Genomic DNA, 25,917 nt, shown 5'->3' on the forward strand with positions numbered 1-25,917 from the left:
AATGGTAGCCAAATGATAAAATATCTAGAAATAGACAATAACAAATTCATAGGATCTATCTGAACAAAACCGTAAAACTATGAGTGACAGGAGATTTGAATATAAGTTGGATGGCAGCATTCTTGGATAGGAAAACAATTAATCTACAAATTCATTGTGGCCCCATTTTTTAAAAAAGCTATGTGTGTGTGTATGAGAAAGAAAGTTAAAGGGAAAGAGAGAGACAAGCGTTCCGAGGAGCCTTGACCTGAAAATATTTATATTAATATGAATATTTTACATTAATAGGAATGAAGCCTCAGAAATTAAAGGAATTCATAGGGAGATAAATCAATAAAACAGAAGTAGATTCAAACACTTTGAGGAATTTAGTTTACAAATAAGGTGGCATTTGAACAAAGGGGGAAAAGACTATATAATTTTATACCAGAATGCACTGTTATATATTTTGCTAGCACAACTTACTAACCATTTAGAGGGGAAAAAAATCTCATCTCTACCTTCATTTCCTGCAATAAATGAATTCCTGGGAGTTAAGAGTAGGTAAAGATAAACAGATGAAACCATAAGGATTTAGAAGAAAATATGAGTAAATTTATTTATAATCTCAGAATGGGAAAGGTCTTTTAGAACTGGAAACAAATTCTGGGATCTAAAATGGAAAAGAAGGATAAATTGACAACATAAAAGTTTAAATTTTATATATGTGAGAATAAATAAGAAAATCAATAGAGAACCTCAAAAGACAAAAGTATTTTCAAGACATAAGACAGAAAATATTCAAAGTATACATCCAAATTAATTAAGAAAAAGCCAAAACTGTGTAAGGACATAAATTTACCAAAAAGTGACCAGAAATCATTTGAAATGATGTTCAACTTCACTCCTAATAAGTGAACTAAGTCAGAATAATATTGTAACATTATTCTTCACTAGACTGGAATAAAAGCTGTTTGAGAAAACTAAGAAATTGATCATTTCATTATACTCTTGATAAGTGTAACCACAGATCAATTTTTGAAGAATCATCTGACAATAATTGACAAAAGTGTTAAATAGACATAGTCTTAAATTCAGCAACTCCATTATCAAGTTCCAACCGATATCAAGATACAGTCACAAACGTGTGCCATGATATAAGTACAAGGACACTAATTCTAGATCTGTATATAAAAATAAAGACAGGAAATATTCTATAGGTTCACTAATAAAAGACTAATCAAAGAAATTATTAGTGCACAGGGACAGTGGAAGGCTAAGCAGCTATTAAGAATGAGGTAGATCTTTATATGTTGTTATGGAAAGATCTCTTAACATCAAATGAAAAAAGCAAAGTGCAGGACACTGCGCACAGCACAGGTTCTAGAAATGGACAGAAAAGGAGTTTCTCTCTCCATGTCCCCTTTCTCCCTCCTCAGTCTCTCTCCTTTCCTGTTTCTTTCTGGAAATGCCCGTCCCTCCCCAGAAGCTCACTCACTGGTGGTCCCCTATGGGGAGATAAGGCAGGGATGGTGGTGGGGGCACTTATTTTCAGCCCTTCATACTTGTCTTTCTACATGTGCATCTTTTCCTTATTACTACATTTTAAATCGCAGAGTAGTTATTTGCATGGTCAAAATCCAAACTCCTTCTGTTTGCCTTTTTGTTTTTCTGTATAAAATACAAAACCAAAAAGGTTTTTTTTTTTAATTAAAGCAAAACGTAGTAGGGCTCAACTTGGAATAGCAGTAAGAAATGAAGTACTGTTTTTATATATCAAAACACTTCTAGTTGTTTCTAAAGACACTTTAATAGAAAAAAAAAATGTGCATTTTTCATCCACTCCATACAGAATGAGTGTACTCTGAGGACAGCCCTGCTCCAAACGGCATTATGCTGAAATACCCTTATTTATCAGCTTCCTCACTGTAAACCAGGTACCTTTTCCGAAGGTTCTCACATACATGATATCACACACACATAGACATAGAGAGCAGGCACACGCCTCCATCTTCCTCAGTGCACACAAATCCACCCAGAAATGAGTGGACTACATGGCTGGAGAAGGGCATGCAATTTCTTTTGCTCTGAAAAATCAAATCTTCCCTCATAACGCAGCCATTTCAGGGGTTAGAAGCAAATTAAAGATCCCCAGGAGCTCAGGCACTTTCGGCAGTTTTGAGCTCTGTGAGTTTACTAGATGAAATGACAGAACAGGACAGACTGTCTTGTCCTGTGTCTTCCTCTGATCACATTCAACAGTAAGGATGGGAGAAGCAGTGACAATTGTCAGGTAGAAAATCTAAGTGGAGAACCGCGTCACCACTTGGATTTAAAAGAAAGTCCCCTTTGCTTTCAAAACACAAGCTTCCAGTGAATCTACTCATTCAGCCAGCTCTCTGGGCTGAAGCTGGGGTGCATAAACTGAGCCCTGCCAAACCAGAAAACGGAGTTACTAGGTATGCAGCCACTGTTAGTCTATCAGCCTCTCCTGCTAACCACTACTGCCCTGCCATTCAGGAGAGCCATCAGCCACACCACCCCCTCCCCAGTTCCTGCAACACAGGGAGCCTTTTAGCCCTGACACAAGGAGAAAATGCATGGAATACTTTGGCGACTTTACATTGTGCATTTGTATGGATCCACAAATTTTATAAGGCTAACCAACTCCAATATATGTGAAACATTTAATACACTGTTAAAAACACACAGATGGTTTAATTTAGCTTCAGCTATTATTACATTGGGTGGAAGTTCTAATAGAATTCTACCTGTCCTCTAGAACAGATTCACTCAACCACCTGGTGCCTAGGGGCAGCAAAGGAAGCTTGAGAGTGTCTGGGATCTACAGAAATTCCCCTGACTTGATGGAGTCTGGTCCTGGTTCAGAATCAACACACACCTGTGTCCATCCTGATTCCCAAGAGGGTAAGTTGGCAAAAATCAGGCTGGCAAAAGCATAATTTACAAGATCAGCTATTACTGTCTCTCTTTAAAAGTGCAGACATAGCATAGAAGTGTTTATCAACTGTCTTTGGTAGAGAAAATTAAAATCTGAATTGAAGAAGAATGAGTAGTTGGGTTTTTAGTTTTCTTTCATCAATCATCCGATGGGTTTACTGAGTGTGGTTTATTATTGTGATTAACTTCAATCTAGGTTTGTACACAGGCAAAAGCAGGTATGAATTTCCATGTAGGCCCTCATTTTCAAGTGACATGCAGGCATGCAAACCCGCTGTCCAGGCCTCCCCTGGTAGTCAGTCCTTAGCTACTCCAACCTCTGAAGAGCTCACCAGGCAACATGGGATGGACAAAACTACCTCTCGGGGGTCCTGCTGACCATAAGGACAGCTCCAAGGATATCAAGTGGCTCACTAAAGAGGGTTAAACTGAAACATGCTGAGATCCCATTACTGAAAGTAACAAGGAAACTGAAACCGACATGACAGCGATGGGGTACATGTGCATCTTTCGGGGTTTAACGATGCTGTGGGATCAGCCATCCCAAGCTCTCTTTAAGCCATCATCATCGAGCATCTGTGTTATGTCCTATACTCTGGGAGCCAGGGCTGGGTCAAGCGAAGTCTTTGGACACAGCTTCAACGAAGTTGGGTGCCGACATCAGGATGCCGATGGTGCAGAGGATGGTGAAGACGGAGAAGGCCATGAGACACAGGCGGTCCACCACACAGGCCGCGAACTTCCACTCGCTGCACACGGCCTCACTCTCGTCCTGGCAGCGGAAGCGGTGGGCGATGTAGCGCACCTCCTCCAGGATCTTGGCCAGGTCCGGGTCCCCCTCAGAGGGCTGGCCGCCGTGCAGCAGGTGCTCATCATGGGTGGGGGAGCAGGCCACGCGGCCGCACACGACCCCTGAGTCAGGGGTGGGCGCGCAGTGCATGCTGTCCAGGCCGCGAAAGCCGATATACAGCAGGTTGCCATTGGTGGCCGGCGGCCCCGCCACTGCGCTCATCTCCACGCTGGCCAGGCTGCAGCGGCGCTGCTTGTGCTGGCAGGCCGGCCTCACCTTGTCCTCCCCCGGCCTCTTCATGCGAAGGAACCAGGCGCACCAGTTCAGGAGGATGACTCTGGTCTGCGGAGACAGCACAGTCTTAGAGGTGCTGGGCAGGGCCCACAGCTGACCCCGACAGCAAGGGGGATACAACTGTAACACCCGCTAGACTTCATGGGGGTGGACCCTGGGGGTGACAGGTCGCCACACCTTCCCAGGTGAGTTTACACAGGCAAGCAGTACCAATGGGGTATGATGGTTCGATCAACTGTGAGGTGATGATAAAGCAATGCAGAAAATCACCCTGGGAAGAAGCTATGGGCACAGTGCCATCTCAGGGAAGACAGCCTGTGTGGGTGAAAAGGTTTGTCTTCTAAAGGGAGCCCTGAGCCAGGGAACAGAGCATTTTACATCTGGAACTAGGGACCGTCATCTTCAGCTCTGTGTGGGGTACCCCAGTGTGCAGCAGCAAACTCATAAAAGCACCCCTGGAGATGTTAAATTTTAAGGGGCAACCCTGTGACACTTGAGACATCGTGTGCATCCCTAGCCTGAAGCAGTCCAGACTGTTACATCAGTTCACTGCATTCCTTGCATGATATCCTATCCTTGCACAGCAGATTTTGGAACTTGTCCTGATAAAAGGCAAGTCCAAGAAAGTCATCGTGAAACAGACAAGCAGCGTAGCATGCTCCCAAGGTGTGAGGTTTGCTGTGCCGACAGGTGCAAAGTTGTCAGGGCATAAGTACTTAGTAAGTTGTTTTGACCTGTTTTATTTATAGAACCATTAGGTATTCCTTCTGTCCTAGGTGCTCTCTGGAAAACACAAAACCCTGACTCATGAAAGGTGCTGTGAACCTCTAACCTAATCCATTAGGCTGCAGTGAAGACTGAATGAGATGATACAAGACGAAGTGCTGTGAAAAGTCTGAAGCTGGGGTTGGCAGACTTTCTTTAAAGGGCCAGATGGTAAATATTTTAGCTCTGCTGATGGAGCACAAAATCAGCCCAAATCCTTTAGATTTATGGCTGATGTATACACACATATATATGCACTGTGTGTGTGTGTATATATATGTAAATATATAAATCACTTTATACCAGAAACTAACACAACACTGTAAATCACCTATACTTGAATAAAATAAATTGAAAAAAAAAAAAGAATCTTAGGCTCAGAGAGATGAATAAACTGGCTCAAGGTCATACAGTGAGTCTGAGTCACCTAATGTGTTCTGACTTCCACAGACTCATCCATACAAAGGCCTGTCTCTTGGGTTCTCCACAAGCCCCCGTGACTTTAGCCCAACCCCCACTGGGAAGGCACCAGAAAGCCAGAGCCAGAACTCAAGGAAGCACATGGGGTCGTGAATGTGCCCAAACCCAGACACAGCGGTGCAGGGAGACCTGAGCCTCAGATCCAGGGCTTTGCTATGCCCCACACGTGGGGGTCTGCGCATCCCCTGGGGCACAGCTCAAGCTAAATCTATTTTGAATTTTATGGCCTGAATCATTAGCTTTCAAGGCTAAAGCATCTCAGAAGATGAGATTATCCTCTTGGCACTTCTCAGTCTGTGCTTGTGACCTCTTCTGTTAGGTTATGGTTTTGTTTCTGGCTGTGCAAATGTCACATAATGCCACCGCACTGGCAGTGTTTTCTTCATGGCAACAGATTATAATGAAAGCCCCTTGGAGGTTGTTTATGCACATAGAAAGAAAGAAAAAAAAATGCAGTGTGTTATATAAAATGTAAGAGAAATACAAATTTCATATTTGCTTTGCACCATTGCTTTAACATGTTCTTGTGCTGAGAGGTGAATAATCAGCATATGTTCTAATTCAGCGGAGAAGGCAATGGCACCCCACTCCAGTACTCCTGCCTGGAAAATCCCATGGACGGAGGAGCCTGGAAGGCTGCAGTCCATGGGGTCGCTGAGGGTTGGACACGACTGAGCGACTTCACTTTCACTTTTCACTTTTATGCTTTGGAGAAGGAAATGGCAACCTACTCCAGTGTTCTTGCCTGGAGAATCCCAGGGACGGGGGAGCCTGGTGGGCTGCCGTCTATGGGGTCACACAGAGTCGGACACGACTGAAGCGACAGCAACAGCAGCTCTAATTTAGAATTCTCTGGAACAGTAACGTGCTACCAGGTCATTAAAAATGGTTTTGTATCTTACTGCCTTAATTTCCTTCTCTGTACAACAGTCGAAACAGAAAAAATATGAATATGTGTTTATATTTTGGCATCTGCATAAATACTGGAAGGAGAAAGAAATTAATTGAGATGGTTATCAATTGGTGGTGGAAGTAGGGGTAGCAATGGGAGCAGAATTTTCTTATGTATAATTCTTTGATTTTGACTTCTGATACTTGTAAATCTTATTTCAAACAGATGGGTGGATAGACAAGAAAGTCTTTCAATGTACACAAATATGTCTCAGCTTTTTTTTTTTTGAGGGGTGGGGAGTGAACTTCTCAAAACAAGCCCACAGACTGTGGTGATATGACCTATGTGACAGGTTGTACCATTTTGGGGAGCCCATTGCTGATGCCATGAGAGTTACCATGTATAAGGACTTGCTGTGGAAAAGAATTCAAGGGCAGTCACTCTGTAAAGCCAATTTCTTAAAAAAAAAAAAAAAGGAAGAAAGAAAAGAAAAAAAAGGTCTTTCTTAACTTTTGTGTAACTCAAAATTATTGTGCAATAGATACTTTTAGAAGGTCCAGGAACTCCCTGCTCCTGGAGATTAAGGAAATGCATTTTACATCTTGCAGCTGCATTCAGTCCTAAACTGACTCTGAACTTGGACTCAAGATTATGGGTCAGCAAAGACAGGGTTGTTTAAGCATGAGAGGGCTTCTTTAGCTCCCAGTGGTCCCTAAGCCTTGCTCTCTGGACAGGAAGAATGCAAAGTTTGTGGGGGCCCCAGAAACAAGTGGGGTGAGGGGTTGCGGGACAGCTTTGCTCTGGGTGGGGGGTTTGGTCACATCATCACATGAGGTGGGAGAAGTCCAGGCCCTGCTCAGCCCTCAACCAAGGTTTGCCAACATGGCAAATAGAGGGGGAAACAGTGTCAGACTTTATTTTGAGGGGCTCCAAAATCACTGCAGATGGTGATTGCAGCCATGAAATTAAAAGACACTTACTTCTTGGAAGGAAAGTTATGACCAACCTAGATAGCAGATTGAAAAGCAGAGACATTACTTTGCCAACAAAGGTCTATCTAGTCAAGGCTATGGTTTTTCCAGTGGTCATGTATGGATGTGAGAGTTGGACTGTGAAGAAAGCTGAGTGCCAAAGAATTGATGGTTTTGAACTGTGGTGTTGGAGAAGACTCTTGAGAGTCCCTTGGACTGCAAGAAGATCCAACCAGTCCATTCTAAAGGAGATCAGTCCTGGGTGTTCTTTGGAAGTAATGATGCTAAAGCTGAAACTCCAATACTTTGGCCACCTCATGCGAAGAGGAAAGGACTGGAAAAGACTCTGATGCTGGGAGGGATTGGGGGCAGGAGGAGAAGGGGACGACAGAGGATGAGATGGCTGGATGGCATCACTGAGTCGATGGACGTAAGTTTGAGTGAACTCCGGGAGTTGGTGATGGACAGGGAGGCCTGGCATGCTGCAATTCATGGGGTCGCAAGAGTCGGACATGACTGAGTGACTGAACTGAACTAAACTGAAGCAAGAGTGGGTATAGTGTTTTGGACGCTGGACTTACATGGAGCACAGCCATGGCTTGGGAAGCATCAGCACACATCACGAGGCATCAGTGCTGGGAAACGTGGGGAACACGGGGCCTGACCTGGGCTACGATGACAAATGTTTATTTTCTATCCATTCCCTTTCATCACATCCCCCGTCACCACTGTTAACCACTTACCTTTACTTTATAGACATTTGGTTAAATGACTTTCCTATGTGTATTGTGATAAAAGAAAGTTTCATATATTGAGATAGAGGGAAGTCATTCTGGCTTATGCATAAGTTAACTTGAATTCCCTGGTGGCTCAGATGGTAAAGCATCTGCCTACAGTGCAGGAGACCTGGGTTCAATCCCTGGGTTGGGAAGATCTCCTGGAGAAGGGAATGGCAACCCACTCCAGTATTCTTGCCCCCCTAGCCCCCCAAAAAGGGGCTCAAAGAAATATTGGACTTCCCTGGTGGCTCAGACAGTAAAGCGTCTGCCTACAAGGCAGGAGACCCGGCTTCAATCCCTGGGTCGGGAAGATCTCCTGGAGAAGCAAATGGCAACCCACTCCAGTATTCTTGCCTGGAAAATCCCATGGACGGAGGAGCCTGATAGGCTACAGTCCATGGGGTTGCAAAGAGTCGGACACGACTGAGTGATTTCACTTTTCAAAATAGCCTATGGCCTATCAAACATACATTGTACATCTGCTTTAATTATTAAAGGAAAAGGCACACTGACCCAAAGTAAAGTATGTCCATGATAAAAATAAAAGATTAAATGCCTCTCTTCCTGGGATGTCAGTGCTAACCCTCTGATGATAAGACTCCCTTCTCAGGCACCAAGGCCATGCTGAATCAATGTGTACAAGCTGATCTGTTTTTTTTTTTTTTTTTTACCTTGAAGAAGAAATGTAACCTCAACTTGTTTAATGTTCTTTGTTCTTACAAGATATAAAACTGTGCTGAAAACCCTGCTTCTCCAGAGCAGTTTCTCAGAGTCATCTGGGAAGCTGGTTTCCAGGCTAGCCCTCAGTTTGATAAAATTCCTTTCTATTCCTATCGTTTATTGATTATTTTGTCGACAACTGAACGTATATGTGTACACTGCTCACTGTTTCTTACTCTTTTCACTCCTCATTCTGTTTTGAAGCTCCAACCAGTAGCTGTATGGTCATCTTCTGTGTTGCTTCTAACACTATGTGCAGAAAGGAGGTTTAGAAACACTGTTCAGTGAAAGGTGCAGAGCGGTGGCCGAAGCCCATTTCTGGGATGTCAGACTGTAAGGACAGCCCTGTGGGACCTTGACAGCACTCACCCTGCTCCCCTGGATGCAGAGAGATGCAGACATGTGAGGAACTGCAGCTTTTTGTTTCGGAATCCAAGTTTTTTGGGGGATTTTTAAAAATAGACGTCATCCTTGGAGCCCCTTCTGGGGAAAGCACCCTGACCCCTCTTCTGGTGGAACTGCTGGGGAGGAACTCACCCACTTGGGCATCTTGCCACCATCAGGGTCGTGGTGGTGGTACTGTAGCACGATCACCGTGACGACCACAGAGAGGCCCACGATGATCATGGTGCTGGCGAAGTACTGGGCTGCAGAGAGCGCAGATGCAGGGGTGTTACCACAGCACGGTGCGGGGAACCCAGACAGTGGCATCCTGACCAGGGGCTGGGGAGTGAGGCTCAAGAGCAGAGTGTGACCTCTTCTAGGCCTGCAGCCCACAGCCCACAGAGGCCAGCCCACAGCATACAGACCTGCCTCCTCCAGTCCTGGTGAGCAGCCTCACCAGCTAACTGAACTTTGAGGAACCCTGACTGCTTCGTCCTTTGGTGAAAGGTAAGTGCACCTCACAGGATGGTGATAAGGTTGTCTAATAAGGAAGCATCATTGTCAGAACTGAAACCACTGGGACACAGAGGAGGTGGTCATGACAGTTATGACTGCAGGCCATGGGCAGGCTGCAGAGGTCTAGCAAGGGCAGATCAGGTGCCACCCAGCTGTCTTTTCAGGCCTGGGAAATGACTCTACTTACAGTAGGCTCTGGCTCCATCAACTGAGAGCCACAGGGGTGGGGAATGCCAGCTGGCCAGTCTGAGGAAGAGGTCAGCTACAGCGTCCTTTCAGGCTGAGAACATCAGCTTCAGCTTTGATGGGTAAGGATGCATTTCTCTACCTTGGCCCAGGTGAGAAGCAGCATGGAGCTCCCTCCTGGTACACTAGCTATCATCTGTGAGCCTGAATGGTCACTCAGCCTCTCTGAGCCTCAGATTCTCTACTGTATAACAGGGACAGAAATGCCTTCTCTGCAGGGTTGGTGCAGAGATTAACAATTTTATGGACCAAGGGTATAGGAAAAAGTTGGCACAGGTGGGCATTCTTTAACTGTCAACTATGATTATTAAACCTTCAGTGTGGAGGAGCAATTTTGGGATTAACACATACACTACTACATATAAAATAGATAACCAATATGGACGTACTGTATAGCACAGGGAACTCTACTCAACATTTTGTAATAACCTATAAGGGAAAATAACCTGAAAAAAAAATAAAAGAATATATATATATATATATATATATATATATATATATATAACTGAACCACTATGCTGTACGCCTGAAACCAACAAGATACTGTAAATCAATTATACTTCAAAAAATAAAAAAGAGATTAGAAGCATGGATTCAAGTGCAAAGAGTATTAAAAATAATGAAACAAAAATATGTATGATCAACGCCTCCTTAAACAAGTAAAACACTAAATTATGCTAACATAAATATAAATAAATAGATAAACCTTCATTGTGGCTACCCACCAAGAGGCTGAGCTCTTAAACAGACATCCTTGTACAAGGCTAAGTATGTGGCCATACACTTGGTTAAAAACACCTCCTACCCTCCAGGCAGACAGGAACTCATTGCTTTCCGATGGAGACCAAGAGGAACATACAAGGAGCTACTGGAGAACGACATCTGAGACTTGACATCGCATCAGGGACCTCTGGGAAGGGGAGGGAAGAGGGACCAAACCATGACTGTTATGGGCTGCATACTGTGTACCCCTAAAATTTGTACGTTGAAGTTCTAAACAACAAGTACCTTAGAATGTGACTGTGTTTGAAGAGAGCGCCTTCAAAGAGGAGATTAATTAAAGTGAGATTGTTAATGTGGCACCTGGTCCAAACTGGCTGGTGTCCTTATAAAAAGGGGAAATTTGGGAACTCAAAGGGGCACAGAGATGAGAAGACACAGAGGAAAGACCATGTTGGGGAACAGCAGAAGGTACCTGTCTACAAGACAAGGAGGGAGACCAACCCTGCTGGCCCTTTGATCTTGGACTCACAGCCTCCAAAACTAGGAATAAATAAATTTCTCCTGTGTAAGCCACCCAGTCTGTGGACTATTATTGTGGCAGCCTTTAGCAGACTCATACAGTGACCTACAGAGATCCAGGGGGACTGGATCCCACAGCCGAACTCTTGACAACAGAGGTCGAAGGCCAACAGCCGTCCTCCTTCTAGAAAGCCTTCCAGAAGGCCATTCCATTCTTCTAGACATGGGCTAGGCACCTGCCGGGCCTGGGGGTTCATCAGACATCGGGGCCTGCTGACTGCCTGGTTAAGGGTAGTTTCTGCTGCAAGTCTCTACTAAAAGTGAAAGGATGGGTCAGAATGTCAGGTTGAAGTATCCTTGTTTCCATGATGGTTCTGAGAAAAACATGACACCCACAGAGGCTCTTTATACCTATAGGCTCTCTGGTCAAATATTATACATCCAGGAAGCTCCAAGAAGAAGGGCCTTGGCTTCTGAATTTGTGAAGTGAAGCCTGAGGGTATCACATAAGGACACCTATTCCTACTTACCTCTGGTTAACCACACAGGACTGCCACTGTATAAACTGCTTTCCTCTTTCTGACCTCCACCGTCAAGTGGGAGTAGGGACTCTCATCAAACCTAGTATCTACTGGCACAATGTTTGCTTCCTGTCCTCACAACTGGCTTGGGGGTGTGGTTCCCTGACCAGGAACTGAACCTTGACTGCAGTAGCCAGGGTATTGGGTCCTCTCTGGGCCACTGAGCACCCCTGCTCTGCATGTTCCTGTTTATTCCAGTTCAGTCCAGTCCAGGGAGTGCATAGCAACAGGTGATGCTGCCTCCTGGGTCTGTTATCTCTCCCTGGGCAGAAGATCATCCTTACACCTGCCTTTGTGTGTGGTTTGTTTGCTCTCTCTACATCCCCTTTGCTGGACCAGTCCATGCTTAACCTACATCACACTCACATGACTGACTGTCTCCCTAATCACAGAGCTAATCAATAAATATCTACAGACTTTTCCCCTACAGCCAGCTAGTGATTGTTTAAATCTTTAGATTAGAATGGCTCCTGATTCATAATTTAACAAAGGGAAGACCTCTGCACCTTGAAGGTACTCAGCCCAAGGGGCTAAGAGGGCTGTGCCCCTTCGCTGGTTTCCCTGGTAACCAATGGGCCAATCTGATGTCAATTCTCTTAGGTAACCGGTGGGGTGTCACTCCATGACCCTTTTGCTTCAGATGTGTAAGATCTCCCATGTATCAAACCATCGGTGTCTCCGGGCTCTTTCTTCTGTCTAAAGTCTGGGCAGGTACAGGGCTGGCAGGCCTGTGGGGTGTAGCTCAAGACTGGGCCAAAATATATTTGTCCTGTTCACCTTCGCTCACAAGCTTTAACTTTCTACAGAGATGTCAAGTTATCTCGGGAAACAACAGCTAAGAGTTAAAGTCTGACAATGAATTTGTGGAAAAACAGTGACTCAAGCTAAAATAATGAATCTCTGATGGTAAAAATCCCTGGCTCCATAACAAGTGTGTGGAGAGGTGCATTGTGGGAGGAAAGGGGGCATTTCTGCATCTTAAGGCCAAACCACAAAGCTGGATTCCCTGTCCCCTTCTGTGTGCCCAGGTAAGCAGAGGCCATGAGTCAACTCTGAGTAATTAAAGCAAGTCATCCCTTCACAGCAGAAAGGGGCAGTGTGCAGGTCTCTGGGGTCCTGGAGGACACGTTTCTGCTCTCTGCCTGTGCTGGGAAATCCCAGGCACTGTCTAAGCCCAGGTCTTTAGAGGAGCTGCTTGCTTACCTATTAAGGGCACTGAGTCAGAGGTCGCAGGCATGATCTCAGCTACCAGCAGCATGAAGACGGTGAGGGAGAGTAAAACTGTGATCCCTGAAACAGAGACACACACTGATCCCTGAGACAGAAAAGAACGTAAGGCCTGAACTCCAGGCAACCTGAGATTCAAAGGAGGTATGAGGGTAGTAGCCGTAACATTCCCAACACCAAAGGGAATGCCTGGTTTTCTATATTCACAGGAATGGGCATTTTTCTGAGGACTGTTTGAGTTATTTACCAGAATTCCAGAGAAATCCCTGGGGAGACAAACTTAGAAGCCAGAGCTTAGAATACCTCAAAATAAATCATTGACTTCAGCACACATATTTCTTTTATTATGAATACATTAGAATCTAGAGGTAACTTCCCAGCAGCAGGCAAAACAAGAGATACAGCTGGAAGACATGGCTTCTGGTCTTGGCTTTGCTACTTACTAGCTGTGCGACCTTGGATAAGTCATTTATGTGCCCAAGCTGAGCCCTATGAATAAAAATATCACCTGCTATATCAATAAACAATAGATGTTGCGGCCAACAAGCCATCACATTGCAGACTCCCAGATGGTGCACCCTGAGGGCACTTAGGATGAGAAAACACAGGATACTGGCCTCGGAGAGCTGAGGTATACATCACAGGAATGATTTCAGTGAACCCAGACTCTGCATCTTCCCAAGCATAGGAAAGCACTAAATTTATTAACTTGAGAAGTCTGATTTTTAAATAGTAATCTTTTGATGTTTTGACTACTCTGTCTGTGGCAAAAACTCCTATATATATCCTAGTTTCTTCCTTACCTCTTTGGAGCAGTCCCTCAGAGCTATCTGGGATGCTATATCCCAAGCCTGAAGTCCTTAGAAAGTCCACCAAATAAAACATAATTTCACTTTTTGGTTGAGCTTTGCAGTCAGAAAGTCAACTACAGTAGTCAGACACTTGTAGTCAGAAGTTATGGGTTTGAGAATGATTTCTATGTGTATCAAACACAACCTTTAGTAACTCTTTGAGATGTTGAGGAACTCATTTCACCAATCTAAATCTTAGTTTTCTTATCTTCCTATTGGAGGATGGTAAGGAATTACATTGTGTGTGACAATATAGAAGTGCAAGCTGATACTATATTAAACTTAATGGTGTTCTGTCCACAACATAACCCAGCTGGCTGCCACCAAGGGGAGGGGAGGGGTGTCAGGAGGGGAGAAGGCACAGGCCCCTCAGGGAAGAAATGGTCCTTCCCTTGGCATCCCCATCCTTTCCGCAGGATCAGAGGAGCTTGTGGAATCTCAGGAGGGCCCGGCCACCCTGCACAGGGGGCTGTGGTATCAGGGAGTCACCCTGGGTTGGGATGTACTGAGCAGACCCTGGATATCTCTGCACTGGGGCCCTGACTGCCACCCTCAAAGCAGGCCCCTCCCATCCCAGCTTAGACCCAGTACTCACCCAGGGAGATTTTCTCTCCAGAGTCTGCAGGGAGTAAGAAAACGAGGAGGGCTAGGGCAGAGATGAGCACACAGGGGATGAGCAGGTTGAGGCCATAGTAGAGAGTCCTGCGGCGGATGGTGACTGTGAAGGTCACGTCTGGGTAGGGTTCTTTGCAGCACTCATAGAACTTCTCACTCCGCTTGCCCAAGATCCCTTCATTTCCGGGGGGGGGGGGGGGGGGGGGGGGGGGTGGGGAGAGGAAGGAACCACCATTGAAATAAGGGGACCTTTTTGGTTTTAAGGGGTTATAACGCACACAGAGAGGCATGGAATTTGCTAAGTGCATAAAACTGGCTATTTGAATAAATGCTTTAGTTTTAATATATATTTATTTAAGGATACCTTAGTGATATTTGAACAAACTAGCAGATTTTTTTTTGACTGCAGATCATATAATCTTTTTATTTTTTAACTGAAGGATAATTGCTTTACAGAATTTTGTTTTCTCAAACATGAACAATAATCAACCATAGGTACACCCATGTCCCCTCCCTCCGTAACCTCCCTCCTTTCCCCCCTCCCCATCCTACCCTTCTAGATTGTCACAGAGCCCTTGTTTGAGTTCCGAGTCATGTAGCAAATTCCCAATGGCTATCTATTTTACATATGGTATTGTAAGTTTCCATGTTACTCTCTCCATACATCTCACCCCCTTCCTCCTCTCCACCCCACATAGGTCTGTTCTCTATGTCTGTTTCTCCATTGCTGCCCTTAAAATTAATTCATCAGTGCCATCTTTCTAGATTCCATATATATGTGTAAGTATATGATATTTATATTTCTCTTTCTGACTTAACATCGCTGTGTATAAGAGGCTCTAGATTCAGCCACCTCATTAGAACTGACTCAAATGTGTTCCTTTTTACAGCTGAGTAGTACTCCACTGAGGAGAAGGCAATGGCACCCCACTTCAGTACTCTTGCCTGGAAAATTCCAGGGACAGAGGAGCCTGGTGGGCTGCAGGTCATGGGGTCGCTAAGAGTCAGACGTGACTGAGCGACTTCCCTTTCACTTTTCACTTTCATGCACTGCAGAAGGAAATGGCAACCCACTCCAGTGTTCTTGCCTGGAGAATCCCAGGGACAGGGGAGCCTTGTGGGCTGCCGTCTATGGGGTCGCACAGAGTCAGACATGACTGAATCGACTTAGCAGCAGTAGCAGCAGCAGTACTCCAATGTATATATGTACTATAGCTTCTTGATTCATTTATTTGTCAACGGACATCTAGGTTGCTTCCATGTTCTACCTATTGTAAATAGTGCTGCAATGCACACTGGGGTACATGTGTCTTTTTCAATTTTGGTTTCCTCAGGGTATATGTCTAGAAGTGGGATTGCTGGGTCATATGGTGATTTTATTCCTAGTTTTTTAAAGAATCTCCATACTGTCTTTCATAGTGGCTGTATCAATTTACATTCCTACCAGCAATGCAAGAGGGTTCCCTTTCTTCATGCCCTCTCCAGCATTTATTGTTTGTAGACTTTTTGATGATGGCCATTTTGACTGGTGTGATGTGGTATCTCATTGTAGCTTTGATTTGCATTTCTCTAATAATGAGCGATGTTGAGTATCCTTTCATGTGTTAGCCATCTGTATGTCTTCTTTGGAGAAATGTCTATTTAGGTCTTTTTCCCACTTTTTGATTGGATTGTTTGTTTTTCTGATATTGAGTTGTATGAGCTGCTTACATATTTTGGGAATTAATCCTTTGTCAGTTGTTTCCTTTGCTATTACATTCTCCCATTCTGAGGGTTGTCTTTTCACCTTGTTTGTAGTTTCATTTGCTGTGCAAAAGTTTTTAAGTTTAATTTAGTCCCACTTGTTTATTTTTATTTCCATTAATCTAGGAGGTGGGTTATAGAAGATGTTCCTTTGATTTATGGCATCGAGTGTTCTGCCTATGTTTTCTTCTAAGAGTTTTATAGCTAAACTTCTGGTCTTACATTTAGGTCTTTGATCCATTTTGAGCTTATCTTTGTGTATGGCATTAGGAAGTGTTCTAATTTCATTCTCTTATGAGTAGCTGTCCAATTTTCCCAGCATCACTTACTGAAGAGGCTATCTTTGCTCCACTGTATATTCTTGCCTCCTTTTTAAAAAATAAGTTACCCATAGGTGGGTGGATTTATCTCTGGGCTCTCTATCTTGTTCCATTGGTCTATATTTCTGTTTTGTGCCAAACTGTCTTTATGACTGTAGCTTTGTAGTATAATCTGAAGTCAGGAAAGTTGATTTCTCCAGCTCCATTCTTCTTTCTCAAGACTGCTTTGGCTATTTAGGGTCTTATGTTTCCATATGAATTGTGAAATTTTTGGTTCTAGTTCTGTGAAAAATGCCATTAGTAATCTGATAGGGATCACACTGAATCTGTAGATTGTATTTAGTAGTATTGTCATTTTCACAGTATTGATTCTTCCTACCTAGGAACATGGACTATCTCTCCATCTGTTTATGTTGTCTTTGATTTATTTCATCTGTGTCTTATAATTTTCCATATACAGTTCTATGTTTCCTTCAGTTCAGTTCAGTTCAGTCGCTCAGTCATGTCTGACTCTTTGCAACCCCATGAATTGCAGCAAGCCAGGCCTCCCTGTCCATCACCATCTCCCGGAGTTCACTCAAACTCACGTCCATCGAGTCAGTGATGCCATCCAGCCATCTCATCCTCTGTCGTCCCCTTCTACCCCTGCCCCCAATCCTTCCCAGCATCATAGTCTTTTCCAATGAGTCAACTCTTCACATGAGGTGGCCAAAGTATTGGAGTTTCAGCTTTAGCATCATTACTTCCAAAGAACACCCAGGACTGATCTCCTTTAGAATGGACTGGTTGGATCTCCTTGCAGTCCAAGGCACTCTCAAGAGTCTTCTCCAACACCACAGTTCAAAATCATCAATTCTTTGGCACTCAGCTTTCTTCACAGTCTAACTCTCACATCCATACATGACCACTGGAAAAATCATAGTCTTGACGAGATGGACCTTTGTTGGCAAAGTAATGTCTCTGCTTTTCAATATGCTATCTAGGTTGGTCATAACTTTTCTTCCAAAGAGTAAGCGTCTTTTAATTTCATGGCTGCAATCACCATCTGCAGTGATTTTGGAGCCCCAAAATATAGTCTGACACTGTTTCCACTGTTTCCCCATCTATTTCCCATGAAGTGATGGGACCAGATGCCATGATCTTCGTTTTCTGAATGTTGAGCTTTAAGCTAATTTTTTCACTCTCCTTTTTCACCTTCATCAAGAGGCTTTTGAGTTCCTCTTCACTTTCTGCCATAAGGGTGGTGTCATCTGCATATCTGAGGTTATTGATATTTCTCCTGGCAATCTTGATTCCAGCCTGTGCTTCTTCCAGCCCAGCATTTCTCATGATGTACTCTGCATATAGGTAGGTTTATTTCCAGATATTTTATTCTTTTGGTTGCAATGGTGAATGGAATTGATTCCTTAATTTCTCTTTTGGATTCTTCATTGTTAGTATACAGGAATGTAGTGATTTCTGTGTATTGACCATGTATCTTGTGACTTTGGTGAATTCACTGATTAGCTCTAGTAATATTCTGATAGTTTCTTTTGGATTTTCTATGTATAGCATCATGTCATCTGGAAACAGTGAGAGTTTTACTTCTTCTTTTCCAATCTGGATTCTTTTTATTTTTCTTCTCTGATTCTCATAGCAAGGACTTTGAAAACTATGTTGATTAACAGTGGTGAGAGTGGACATTCTTCTCTTGTTCCTGATCTTAGAGTGAATGCTTTTAGTTTTTCACCACTGAGAATAATGTTTGTTGTGGGCTTATCATATATGGCCTTTACTATGTTGAGGTAGGTTCCTTCTATGTCTATTTTTTGAAGTGTTTTTAATCATAAATGGATGCTGAATATTATTGAAGGCTTATTATGCATCTATTGGATGATCATATGGTTTTTTATCTTTCAACTTGTTAATACAGTATATCACATTGATTCATTTGTGTACACTGAAGAATCCTTGCATCCCTGGAATAAACCTGACTTGATCATGGTACATCAGCTTTTTAATGTGTTGTTGAATTCTGTTTGCTAGAATTTTGTTGAGGATTTTTGCATTTACATTCATCAGTAATACTGGTCTGTAATTTTCTTTTTTTGTGTTGTCTTTGTCTGGTTTTGGCATCAGGGTGATTGTGGCCTCATAGAATGAGTTTGGAAATGTTCCTTCCTCTGCAATTTTTTGGAAGAGTTTCAGAAAACTAGTTATTAGCTCTCTCTGAATGTTTGACAAAATTTTCCTATCAAACCATCTTGTCCTGGGATTTAGTTTTTGGGGGGAGATTTGATCACGGTTTCGATTTCAGCATTTGTAACTGGCTTCTTCATAATATCTGTTTCTTCTTGGTTCAGTCTTGGGAAGTTGAAGTTTTCTAAGAATCTGTCCATTTCCTCTATGTTGTCCATTTTATGTAGTTGCTCATAATATTCTCTTATGATCCTTTGTGTTTCTATGTTACCTGTTGTAAACACTTCTTTTCCATTTCTAATTTTGTTTTATTTTTCTCCCTTTTTTCTTTTGAGTCTGGCTAGTGGTTTGTCAATTTTATTTATCGTCTCAAAGAACCAGCTTTTAGTTTTATTAATCTTTGCTAGGTTTCCTACATTTCTTTGTCATTTATCTCTGCTCTGATCTTTATGATTTCTTTCCCTCTGTTGACTTTGGGGTTTTTTTGTTCTTCTTTTTCCAGCTGCTTTAGATGTAGAGTTAGGTTGTCTATTTGATGCCTTTCTTGTTTCTTGAGGTAGGACTGTATTGCTATAAACTTCCTTCTTAGAACTGCTTTTGCTAAATCCCATCATGTTTTCATTGTCATTAGTTTCTAGGAATCTTTTGATTTCCCTTCTTCTTTCTTCAGTAACCTCTTTGTTATTTAGTAATGTATTATAAAAGAAAGAGGAGAGTGAAAAAGTTGGCTTAAAGCTCAACATTCAGAAAACGAAGATCATGGCATCCAGTCCCATCACTCCATGGGAAATAGATGGGGAAACAGTGGAAACAGTGTCAGATTTTATTTTTGGGGGCTCCAAAATCACTGCAGATGGTGACTGCAGCCATGAAATTAAAAGACGCTTACTCCTTGGAAGAAAAGTTATGAACAATCTAGATAGCAGATTGAAAAGCAGAGACATTACTTTGCCAACAAAGGTCTGTCTAGTCAAGGCTATGGTTTTTCCAGTGGTCATGTATGGATGTGAGAGTTGGACTGTGAAGAAAGCTGAGTGCTGAAGAATTGATGGTTTTGAACTGTGGTGTTGGAGAAGACTCTTGAGAGTGCCTTGGACTGCAAGGAGATCCAACCAGTCCATGCTAAAGGAGATCAGTCCTGGGTGTTCTTTGGAAGGAATGATGCTAAAGCTGAAGCTCCAGTACTTTGGCCACCTCATGCGAAGAGTTGACTCATTGGAAAAGACTCTGATGCTGGGAGGGATTGGGGGCAGGAGTAGAAGGGGACGACAGAGGATGAGATGGCTGGATGGCATCACTGACTCGATGGACGTGAGTTTGAGTGAACTCCGGGAGTTGGTGATGGACAGGGAGGCCTGGTGTGCTGCGATTCATGGGGTCGCAAAGAGTCGGACACGACTGAGCGACTGAACTGAAAGAGTCGGACACAACTGAGCAACTGAACTGAACTGAACTGAACTGAATGTATTATTTAATCTCCATGAGTTAGTGCTTTTTTGCAGTTTTTTTTCCCCTGCAGTTGATATCTAGTCTCATAGCATTGTTCTCAGAAAAAATGCTTGATATGATTTCAATTTTCTTAAATTTACTGAGGCGTGGCCCAAGATGTGGTCTATCCCGGAGAATGGTGTATGTGCACTTGAGAAGAAAGCATATTCTTCCTTGATTTTGATGGAAAGCCCCGAAGATATCAATTAGGTCCATTTGGTCTAAATGTTTCATTTAAGGTTTGTTTCCTTATTGATTCCCTTTTGATGATCTGTCCATTGTTGTAAGAGAGGGTGTTAAAGTCCCCTACTACTATTGTGTTACTCTCAATTTCCCCTCTTATACCTGTTAGCGTTTGCCTTATGTACTGAGATGCTCCTATGTTGGGTGCAAAAATATTTACAATTGTAATCTCTTCTTGGATTGATTCCTTGATCATTATGTAGTGTCTTTCTTTATCTCATAATATTCTTTATTTTAAAGTCTATTTTGTCTGAACTAACGACTGCCACTCTGGATTTCTTTTGATTTCCATTCATATGGAATATCTTTTCCCATCCTTTTACTTTCAGTCTGTATGTGTCTCAAAGTCTGAAGTGGGTCTCTTGTAGGCAGCATATATATGGGTCTTGCTTTTGTATCCATTCAGTCAGTCTGTATCTTTTGGCTGGTGCATTTAATCCATTTACATTTAAGGTAATTATTGATCTATCTATTCCTATTGTGGAGAAGGAAACGGCAACCCACTCCAGGATTCTTGCCTGGAAAATTCCATGGACAGAGGAGCCTGTAGTCCATGGGATCACAAAGAGTCAGATGCAACTGAGTGACTAAACAGCATATTCTTATTGGCATTATCCTAATCATTTGGGGTTTGTTTTTGAAGTTTTTTCCTTTCTCTTGTGTTTACTGGCTATGTAAGTCCTTTTAGTATTTGTTGTAAGGCTGGTTTGGTGGTGCTAAATTCTCTTAACTTTTGCTTGTCTGTGAAGCTTTTGATTTATTTACCAATTTTGAATGAGATTTTTTGCCAGGTATAGTAATATTAGCTGTAGATTTTTTTTTTTTCAGTACCTTAAATATATCCTGCCATTCCCTTCTGGCCTGCAGAGTTTCTGCTGAAAGATCCACTGTTAATCCTATGGGTTTTCCCTTGTGTGTTACTTGTTGCCTTTCCCTTGCTGTTTTTAATGTTCTTTCTTTGTGCTTAATCTCTGGTAGCTTGATTGATATGTGTCTTGATGTGCTTCTCTTTGGGATTATCCTATAAGGGACTCTCTGCACTTGCTGGACTTGACTATTTTCTTTTCCATGTTGGGGAAGTTTTCAACTATAATTTCTTCAAAAATGTTCTCAGTGCCTGTCTTTTCTTCTTTTTATTCCTCTGGGACCCCTATAACTCAAATGGTGGTGCATTTAATATTGTCCCAAAGGTCTCTGAGGCTCTCCTCAATTCTTTTAATTCTTTTTCCTTTACTGCTCTTCAGCAGTTATTTCCACCATTCTATCTTCCAGCTCACTTATTCATTCTTCTGCCTCAGTTATTCTGCTACCGGTTTTTTTAATTTTTAATTTCAGTAATTGTGGTATTCATCTCTATTTGCTTATTCTTAATTTCTTCTATGTCTTCAGTGGTTGTATTCAGTTCAGTTCAGTTCAGTCGACTGTGTTCATTGTATCTTGCATTTTCTGCTTTCTATTTTCAAGTCTTTGGAGCATCTTTACTATCATTATTCTGAATTCTCTTTCAGGCAGACTGCTTATTTCCTCTTCACTGATTTGGCCCTGTGAGTTTCTACCTTGTTCTTTCATTTGTGCTGTATTTCTTTGTCTTTCCTTTTTTTTTTCCTAACTTGCTCCACTTGAGGTCTCCTTTTCTCAGGCTTTAGAGTTGTATTCCTTCTTCCTTTTGGTTTTTGCCCTTTGAGGAAAAAGCTGATTGAGTAATTTGTGTTGACTTCTTGTTAGGGGTGACTTGTGCCTATGTTCTAGTGGGAGGAGATCAAGAAGATCAGGTAGGTAATTACAGAAATATTGGGACATATACACACACTTCCACACAAATAGTTATAACCAAAGTATTCTAAAGAAGAGTACAGGAGATTGACTCGGTGAGCAGGGGAAACCAAAAGTGATGCTGACCAATTAAAAGCAGAGCTAACTAATGCTCAATCTGGAAAACCGGGCTTGAGCAGAGTACCAACTGAGGAATATAGCAAAGAGAGCTCAACTATTTAACTTACTTGGTGAAAAAAGAAAGTGTGTAGGAAAAAAGGGAGAAGAAAAAAAGAGAAAAAATAACAAAAAGAGGAGAAGGGAGTGAAAAGAGAAAAGGAGGGGTGGAAAAGAGGGTTAAAAAGAGAGAGAGAGAAAAGAAAAAATAGAAAAGCAAAGATAAATGGTTGTATGTGAGAAAGATTTATATATATTCAGGAACAGCTACAGCTGATAAAGAATTATAAAAAAAAGCAGTTGAATGTATCAAAAACAAAATCAGAAACATCACCAAAAGAAAAAAAGGTGAAAAAGAAAGAAAAATCTTAAAATGATTTTTTTTTTAAAGAGAAAAACAAAGAGGAAAAGCACACCTCTTTTCCAGGTGTGGAAAACCACAGCACCACAAAAGGCTAATGTGAAGGTAGAAATATGTAGGGGGAATAAACAGTGTGATTTATAAGAAAAAAAAGTTCTCGAGGTCATAGTTCTTCTTGGTTGCAGAGTCTGCTCCCATAGATGGGGTTGGATTAGTGTCCTGTTATGCCTTCCTGGCTGGGGGTGCTTGTGCCTGTGTTCTGGTTGATGGAGCTGGATTTCATCTCTCTGAAGGGTGGTGCAGCGCCCACTAGTAGGTTTTGGGGTGTCTATGGGTTCAATATGTCTTTGGGCAGTACTTCTGGCTTTGGCAGTGTTCAGTTCAGTTCAATCGCTCAGTCGTGTCCAACTCTTTGCGACAGTGTTAGATATGTCTATTTCTGCAACCGTGTCAAAGTGGCCCTCTCAACATAGCTTCACTGCTGAACTGGCAGATTTTTTTATGTATTTGAATTACACATGCTACTGACTGAATGTGTCCCCCCCAAAGTTCACATGCTGAAATCCTAACCTCCATAATGATGATTATTTGGAGGTGAGGGCCTTAGGTGGTGATTAGGTTATAGAGGGAGCCTCAAGAATGGGATTAGTGCCCTTATAAAAGGAACCCTAGAGCGATCTCCTGTCCCTTTTGCCTTGCGAGGACACGGCCTGAAGACAGTTGTCTATGAACCAGGAAGCAGGTCCTCATCAGACACTGAGTCTCCCAACCCAATTATCTTGAACCCTTAGTCTCCCAACTATGAGAAATAAATGTCTGTTGTTTATAAGCCACCTGGTCTATGGCATTCTGTTAAAACAGTCGGAATGGACTAAGACACCATGATTATAAATAATACACTGTAACTGCTAAGTCACTTCAGTCATGTCCGACTCTATACGACCCCATAGACGGCAGCCCACCAGGCTCCCCTGTCCCTGGGATTCTCCAGGCAAGAACACTGGAGTGGGTTGCCATTTCCTTCTACAATGCATGAAAGTGAAAAGTGAAAGTGAATTCGCTCAGTTGTGTCTGACTCTTAGCGACCCCACGGACTGCAGCCCACCAGGCTCCTCCGTCCCTGGGATCTTCCAGGCAAGAGTTCTGGAGTGGTGTGCCATTGCCTTCTCCAATACACTGTAAACTCAATACCATTATAAACATAATTATTCTTTTTCTATTTAAATCATTAAATACAGGTTCTCATCAACTGCAATATGCTGTCCCACCTGATTTTAGGGATGGAGCAGATCTGAGTGATATACAGATGCCCATACTTGCACTGACCTTACCATAACTGCAAGTTCCTCATGGAAAGCACTGAATTTTCCAATTGTTTTTTTTTTGTGTGTGTGTGTATGTGTGTCTAATCCTAGATGTCTCAGTAAATCATGGAGAATGCTGCAGGGTTCAAAAAATGCTCATGCTGAAAAGCAGAGTGGAAAATCCCAAACTTTTTAAGCCAGCACAGTAATAAAGCAGCTTCCTTCTAGGTTGCCAGTATTGCATCTTTGCTAGGCTTACCCACAAGGTCCCATTCTCCATTTGGGATATAGCCGCTGATGTCTGCCTCCTGCATTTGCAGATCCAAGGACCATCCTCCATAAGACCAGGACCCAAACTTCAGTTTGCACTGCTGCACATCAAAGGGGAACCAGCGCACGTCGATGTAGCAGGAGCTCTTAAAGATGCCTACATGGGCAATAAGACAGACCAAGACCTGTGTTAGACACACAGCTGTCTCACACTGTTGGTGGGAATGCAAATTGGTGCAGCCACTATGGAAACAGTACAGAGGCTCCTCAAAAAATTATAAATAGAACTAAATATGATCTTGTAATCCCGCTCCTGCATATACATCCAAAGGAAACAACATCGGTATCTTAAAGAGCTGTCTGCACCCCATATTCACTGCAGTATTACTCACAACAGTCAAGACACAGAAACAACCCAAGTGTTTGTTGATTGATAAATAGGTAAAGTAAAATATATATTTATCTATAATTAAATTTATATGGATTATATGCAATATACTATATTTCTGATGATGATTATTATTCGCCTTTTAAAAAGATGAAAATCTTGCCATTTGCAACAACATGGATGAACGTGGAGGACGTTATGCTAAGTGAAATAAGTCAGACACAGAAAGACACACCCTGTATAATATCATTTACATGAAGAATTTGAAAAAAATAAATTTGAACTCAGAAACAGCAGAATAGTGATTGCCAAGGGCTGGAGGGTGGTGGAAATGGGGGAGAAGTTGATCAAAGGGTACAAACTTTCAGTTGTAAGAGAAGGATTCACTGTGAGGATCTAATATATAGCACCGTGACTACAGTTAATATTTCTAGTATGCCTGAAATTAACTATGTGAGGTGATGGGTATGTTAATTAATCTGATCGTGGAAATAAATGGTTTCACAGCATGTATGCATGTGTGTGTCTGTGTGTGTACGATATATGTATACACACACACACACACACACATATACGTGCATTCATGTTAAGTCACTTCAGTCATGTTCAACTCTTTGCGACTCTATAGATTGTAGCCTGCCAGGCTCCTCTGTCCATGGGATTCTGGAGTGGGTTGCCATGCCCTCCTCCAAGGGATCTTCCCAACCCAGGGATCAAACCCATGTATATTCATGGGTTTGATATATATACACACACATGTGATATATACACACACACACGCACACGTGCATGTGCACACACACGTATATATACATATATGTATGCGTGTGTATATATACACACATGTATGTATATATGTGTATGAACATATATATGATATATACATTACAATTTCATTTGTCAACTACACCTCGATAATGCTGGAAAAAAAATGTACAGCAATTCCTTGGTCTCCATCTCATACACTGTTCATAATACACACAGCTTGCTCTTCATGGAGTGCAGCTCTTGCTGGCCTGATCAAAGGTTGGCAAGTTAAATGATGCATCATTATGGATACTCTGCGTGTCTCAGGATCAATGCTCTGCACATATCCCCCAGACCATTTGTGCTGCCTTTAGGAGGAGGAGGTGTGGATACCAGGGTCTCTCACTTCGGTGTGACCAAAGAGGCTTCAGTCCATTCTACCCACCCAAACTGTAGCTAAACCTGCCCAGAACAAGCTGAGTCTTTTTGGAAACATCTCTAGAAAAGAAGTTCAGACGAGGCTTTACTGTCTTTTATATTTCAAAGACTATACTGACATTTTCTATTCTGAGAGATTTCTGTGCAAAAAATTAAATGTTCTGTAAACTTTCTCATGCCATGCACGTGCATCTCCAAATTCTAAACAGTAAGAG

General features: G+C 42.5%; 1 protein-coding gene across 1 annotated transcript in view; it reads right to left on the reverse strand.

The window, feature by feature from the left end:
• Positions 1 to 3,553: 3,553 nt before the first annotated feature.
• LOC128066803 (neuronal acetylcholine receptor subunit alpha-7-like) overlaps positions 3,554 to 25,917 on the reverse strand; it is a 154,049-nt gene continuing 131,685 nt past the window's right edge. The window contains 5 exon segments of the mRNA XM_052659918.1: positions 3,554 to 4,072; positions 9,169 to 9,278; positions 12,804 to 12,890; positions 14,274 to 14,468; positions 24,119 to 24,286. Of these exon segments, the coding sequence (XP_052515878.1) occupies positions 3,554 to 4,072; positions 9,169 to 9,278; positions 12,804 to 12,890; positions 14,274 to 14,468; positions 24,119 to 24,286 (1,079 nt within the window).

Source organism: Budorcas taxicolor, chromosome 21 (genome assembly GCF_023091745.1).
Source record: "Budorcas taxicolor isolate Tak-1 chromosome 21, Takin1.1, whole genome shotgun sequence".
Taxonomy (NCBI): domain Eukaryota; kingdom Metazoa; phylum Chordata; class Mammalia; order Artiodactyla; family Bovidae; genus Budorcas; species Budorcas taxicolor.